This window comes from Anomaloglossus baeobatrachus, chromosome 5, assembly GCF_048569485.1.
Source record: "Anomaloglossus baeobatrachus isolate aAnoBae1 chromosome 5, aAnoBae1.hap1, whole genome shotgun sequence".
Classification (NCBI taxonomy): Eukaryota; Metazoa; Chordata; class Amphibia; order Anura; family Aromobatidae; genus Anomaloglossus; species Anomaloglossus baeobatrachus.
Window position 1 is genome coordinate 128,347,173 of NC_134357.1, and position 6,000 is coordinate 128,353,172.

Here is a 6,000-nt window from a genome sequence, read left to right on the forward strand (position 1 = left end):
TGAGGCTCCTGGTGGGCTGGTAGATGCTGAGGCTCCTGGTGGGCTGGTAGATGCTGAGGCTCCTGGTGGGCTGGTAGATGCTGGGGCTCCTGGTGGGCTGGTAGATGCTGGGGCTCCTGGTGGGCTGGTAGATGCTGGGGCTCCTGGTGGGCTGGTAGATGCTGGGGCTCCTGGTGGGCTGGTAGATGCTGGGGCTCCTGGTGGGCTGGTAGATGCTGGGGCTCCTGGTGGGCTGGTAGATGCTGGGGCTCCTGGTGGGCTGGTAGATGCTGGGGCTCCTGGTGGGCTGGTAGATGCTGGGGCTCCTGGTGGGCTGGTAGATGCTGGGGCTCCTGGTGGGCTGGTAGATGCTGGGGCTCCTGGTGGGCTGGTAGATGCTGGGGCTCCTGGTGGGCTGGTAGATGCTGGGGCTCCTGGTGGGCTGGTAGATGCTGGGGCTCCTGGTGGGCTGGTAGATGCTGGGGCTCCTGGTGGGCTGGTAGATGCTGGGGCTCCTGGTGGGCTGGTAGATGCTGGGGCTCCTGGTGGGCTGGTAGATGCTGGGGCTCCTGGTGGGCTGGTAGATGCTGGTGGGCTGGCAGATGCTGGTGCGGAGGCTCTTGGTGGGCTGGCAGGTGCTGGTGCTGAGGCTCTTGGTGGGCTGGCAGGTGCTGGTGCTGAGGCTCTTGGTGGGCTGGCAGATGCTGGTGCTGAGGCTCTTGGTGGGCTGGTAGATGCTGAGGCTCCTGGTGGGCTGGTAGATGCTGAGGCTCCTGGTGGGCTGGTAGATGCTGAGGCTCCTGGTGGGCTGGTAGATGCTGAGGCTCCTGGTGGGCTGGTAGATGCTGAGGCTCCTGGTGGGCTGGTAGATGCTGAGGCTCCTGGTGGGCTGGTAGATGCTGAGGCTCCTGGTGGGCTGGTAGATGCTGAAGCTCCTGGTGGGCTGGTAGATGCTGAGGCTCCTGGTGGGCTGGTAGATGCTGAGGCTCCTGGTGGGCTGGTAGATGCTGGTGCGCTGGTAGATGCTGGTGCGGAGGCTCTTGGTGGGCTGGCAGGTGCTGGTGCGGAGGCTCTTGGTGGGCTGGCAGATGCTGGTGCGGAGGCTCTTGGTGGGCTGGCAGGTGCTGGTGCGGAGGCTCTTGGTGGGCTGGCAGGTGCTGGTGCGGAGGCTCTTGGTGGGCTGTCAGGTGCTGGTGCGGAGGCTCCTGGTGGGCTGGCAGGTGCTGGTGCGGAGGCTCCTGGTGGGCTGGCAGGTGCTGGTGCGGAGGCTCCTGGTGGGCTGGCAGGTGCTGGTGCGGAGGCTCCTGGTGGCCTGGCAGGTGCTGGTGCTGAGGCTCCTGGTGGGCTGGCAGATGCTGGTGCTGAGGCTCCTGGTGGGCTGGTAGATGCTGGTGCTGAGGCTCCTGGTGGGCTGGTAGATGCTGGTGCTGAGGCTCCTGGTGGGCTGGTAGATGCTGAGGCTCCTGGTGGGCTGGTAGATGCTGAGGCTCCTGGTGGGCTGGTAGATGCTGAGGCTCCTGGTGGGCTGGTAGATGCTGAGGCTCCTGGTGGGCTGGTAGATGCTGAGGCTCCTGGTGGGCTGGTAGATGCTGAGGCTCCTGGTGGGCTGGTAGATGCTGAGGCTCCTGGTGGGCTGGTAGATGCTGGTGCGGAGGCTCTTGGTGGGCTGGCAGGTGCTGGTGCGGAGGCTCTTGGTGGGCTGGCAGGTGCTGGTGCGGAGGCTCTTGGTGGGCTGGCAGGTGCTGGTGCGGACGCTCTTGGTGGGCTGGCAGGTGCTGGTGCGGAGGCTCTTGGTGGGCTGGCAGGTGCTGGTGCGGAGGCTCCTGGTGGGCTGGCTGGTGCGGAGGCTCCTGGTGGGCTGGCAGGTGCTGGTGCGGAGGCTCTTGGTGGGCTGGTAGGTGCTGGTGCGGAGGCTCCTGGTGGGTTGGTGTAATCCTGTAGTCCACAGGGAAGTCCCAGTATGTTAAGGGTTTGGGTTTTTTTTAGGCGCTGTTCTCACTGCATTACTTCTGATGGTAGTATAAATAAGAAATATTCCCTGATCAGTATCGCTGACATATGCCACTGACTAGGTATATGTCAGCCATCAATTCATATTGTAAAAGTTAGGCTATGTGCGCACGTGTGCGCTTTGCACCGCACCGAAAAGGTGCGCTTCAGAGCGCAGCTGAAAAGCTCCGTTCTGAAGCGCATGGTGCCGGCGAGAACGTGTGCTCTGCCTGCAGCTCCTGCCATAGACAGAGCAGGAGCTGCCGGCAAAGCGCACGGAAGAAGTGACATGTCACTTCTTAGAACGCAGCGATTCGGGCAGCAGCCGAAGCGCTGCGCTCTAAGACGCCACGTGCGCACGGCTCCTGCACAATCTCCATAGACTGTGCAGGGGACGCAGGATGCATGCAGTTACGCTGCGCAACAAAGCGCAGCGTAACTGCATGAATTACGCACACGTGCGCACATAGCCTTATTCTGCACCGGTTTTTTTTCTTGTACTTCTTTCTATAGGAAAGTACAGCAGACTACGCTTCTTTATACAACTTAGGAATGTTTTTGTCACATTTTTATCTGTTTGACAGTGAGAACATGAATGAAACAAAATGTGAGAGGATTCCTAGATTTGCTTTAATAAATCCAGTGTAACCTTTATTTTGTTAAAATACTGTCCACTTTTCGTGTCACTTTCCAAACCTGGCCAGTGACAATAAGACTCGGTTATAGCTACATTGAAGGCCATTATGATCTCCGCTGTCTTCATTACAACTGTCAGTCAAGATACAACAATTAGTCTGCACCAGATTTGTCATACAACTTCAATTATAGGGTCCATAAGGGAAAACTCTAAATACGTTTCCTATTAATCTTATTAAAGGGAATCTGTCTTCAGGTTTTTGTCACCAAATCTGACAGCAACAGAAACAGAGACCCTGATTCCAGTGATGTGCCACTTATAGAGCTGCTTGCATCAGTGATGGGAAAATTATAATCACAGATAAGGCGGCTTTCACACTACGTTTTTTTAACATCCGTCATGAACGTTTTTTTAACGCAAAAGCGGATCCAGTGCAAATGCGTTTTCAGTTCAATGCATTTGCAATGGACTCGCGTTAACATGCGTTCACCTGCGTTTGCGTGCGTTATAGTGAGGATCCAGCGAGTTGCAGTTTTTTAACATTTTTCAAAAACGCTACTTGTAGCGTTTTTGAGCTGCGTCCAAATACTGCAAATTGCTGGATCCTGACTAAACAGCATGTGAACGCAGGTGAACGCTGGCATGCTGATAGACAGGATCCTGCTTGCTCTACTGAGCATGCACAGAAACTAGTCTCGGGTGATCAGTCCCTCTCTCTCCTCCCTCTCTCACCCTCTCTCTCCTCCCTCTCTCATTTCTCCCTCCCTCTCCTGTCTCTCTCTCCCACCTGAGAGCTGCGGACACTCGTAACCAAGGTAAATATCGGGTAACCACTTCTTAGTTACCTGATGTTTACGTTGGTTACGTGTACAGACGCTCGTAACCAAGATAAATATCGGGTATCCAAGCAAGTTACCCGATGTTTACCTTGGTTACGAACCTCCGCAGTTGTAAGAAGCCGGCTCCCAGTCAGGCACGTTTAGTTCCCCTCACTCCCGATCACATGACTCCAATGCCCGCCCCTAAACATCCAGTGACCGGATCCTGCAAAATAACACATGCGTTAGCATGCGTTTTTTGCTGTAAAAGCAGGATCCGCTTTTACAGCAAAAAAACGTTCATGACGCATGTTAAAAAAACGTAGTGTGAAAGCAGCCTTAATCAGCAGGAGATTATTAGAGGACTAGTAAACCTGCTGCAAGGTAGTTCTCCATATTCATGAGTTCTCTAATCCTGTCTGCACCAGTGATTAATGGCTTTCTGCCTATTTACAGTGTACACAGCAGCTAATCAGTAATGTGGGTGAGGATATACAGAGCTCAGCATTCAAAGAAGTACTAGATCTGTAGAGAAAACTTTTAATTTTATCATTATATTTTTTAAGAATTTGTTTGCACAGAAACTTTGGCAATGTCCTGTGTATTACAGATGTACAGTCATGGCCAAAAGTTTTGAGAATGACATCAAAATTATATTTTCACATGATCTGTTGCCCTCTGGTTTTTAATTGTTTGTCTGATGTTTACATCACATACAGAAATATAATTGCAATCATATTATGAGACCAAAAGGTTATATTGACAGAATGAGTTAATGCAACAAGTCAATATTTGCAGTGTTGACCCTTCTTCTTCAGGACCTCTGTAATTCTCCCTGGCATGCTCTCAATCAACTTCTGGATCAAATCCTGACTGATAGCTGTCCATTCTTGCATAAGCAGTGCTTGCATTTTGCCAGAATTTGTTGTTTTTTGTTTGTCCACCCGTCTCTTGATGATTGCCAACAAGTTCTCAATGGGATTAAGATCTGGGGAGTTTCCAGACCATGGACCTAAAATCTCTGTTTTGTTCCATGAGCCATTTAGTGATCACCTTTGCTTTATGGCAAGGTGCTCCATCATGCTGGAAAAGGCATTGTTGGGCGCCAAACTGCTCTTGGACAATTGGGAGAAGTTGCTCTTGGAGGACATTCTGGTACCATTCTTTATTCATGGCTGTGTTTTTAGGCCAGACTGTGAGTGGTGCGATTCCCTTGGCTGAGAAGCAACCCCACACATGAATCGTTTCAGGATGCTTAACAGTTGGCATGAGACAAGACTGGTGGTAGCGCTCACCTCTTCTTCTCCTAATAAGCTGTTTTCCAGATTTCCCAAACAATCGAAAAGGGGATTCATCTGAGAAAATGACTTTACCCCAGTCCTCAGCAGTCCACTCCCTGTACCTTTTGCAGAATATCAGTCGGTCCCTGATGTTTTTTCTGGAGAGAAGTGGCTTCTTTGCTGCCCTCCTTGAAACCAGGCCTTGCTCAAGCAGTCTCCGCCTCACAGTGCGTGCAGAAGCACTCACACCAGCCTGCTGCCATTGCTGAGCTAGCTCAGCACTGCTGGCAGTCCGATCCCGCAGCTGAAACAGTTTTAAGATACGGTCCTGGCATTTGCTGGCCCTTCTTGGGCGCCCTGGAGCCTTTTTGGTAACAATGGAAGCTCTCTCCTTGAAGTTGTTGATGATGCGATAGATTGTTGACTGAGGTGCAATCTTTGTAGCTGCGATACTCTTCCCTGTTAGGCCATTTTTGTGCAGAGCAATGATGGCTGCACATGTTTCTTTAGAGATAACCATGGTTAACTGAAGAGAAACAATGATACCAAGCACCAGCCTCCTTTTAAAGTGTCCAGTGGTGTCATTCTTACTTGATCATGACTGATCGCCAGCCCTGTCCTCATCAACACCCACACCTGTGTTAATGGAACAATCACTAAAACAATGTTAGCGGCTCCTTTTAAGGCAGGAATGCAATGCTGTTGAAATGTGTTTTGGGGGTTGAAGTTCATTTTCTTAGCCAATATTGACTTTGCAAGTAATTGCTGTTAAGCTGATGACATTGCTTTATGACATTCTGGAGTATATGCAAATTGCCATTAGAAAAACTTAAGCAGTAGACTTTGTAAAAATTAATATTTGTAGCATTCTCAAAACTTTTGGCCATGACTGTACAAGTCAATGACTGTATCACATTCATCACCTGTAAGGATAAGTGGCAATATAAATATATGTATGTGTGGATGCTATATACATAGCATAAACTCCACTTGCCATGAGCCACAAAGGCAGCATGTTAGCCATTTTTTCTCTAGGCCTAAGTAATGATAATTCACAAAGTTGACTTTTCTCTAATTTTCCTTTCCCCCATCTTTTCCCATGACAGAAGGAGCAGGACGCTAGCCCGGCATCACTTGTTGATATATTCAGTGATTGGATTAAGTGAGTTATTTATTGATTTTTTTTTTTTATCAGTCTGTTTTTTTTTATTTATTTACTAGAAGGTGGCCCGATTCTACGCATCGGGTATTCTAGAATTTACGTATTGTGTAGTTAATGTATGATTTTTATATATAT

The 6,000-nt window shown here is 50.4% G+C and overlaps 1 protein-coding gene across 2 annotated transcripts in view; it reads left to right on the plus strand.

Annotated features, from left to right (window-relative positions):
* The window catches only part of NOLC1 (nucleolar and coiled-body phosphoprotein 1), an 81,346-nt gene that overhangs the window by 6,342 nt on the left and 69,004 nt on the right, over nucleotides 1-6,000 (plus strand). For both annotated transcript variants that reach the window (XM_075348877.1, XM_075348878.1), the window contains exon 2: nucleotides 5,810-5,865. In XM_075348877.1, coding sequence (XP_075204992.1) covers nucleotides 5,810-5,865 — 56 coding nt within the window. The remainder of the gene's footprint in view (nucleotides 1-5,809; nucleotides 5,866-6,000) is intronic.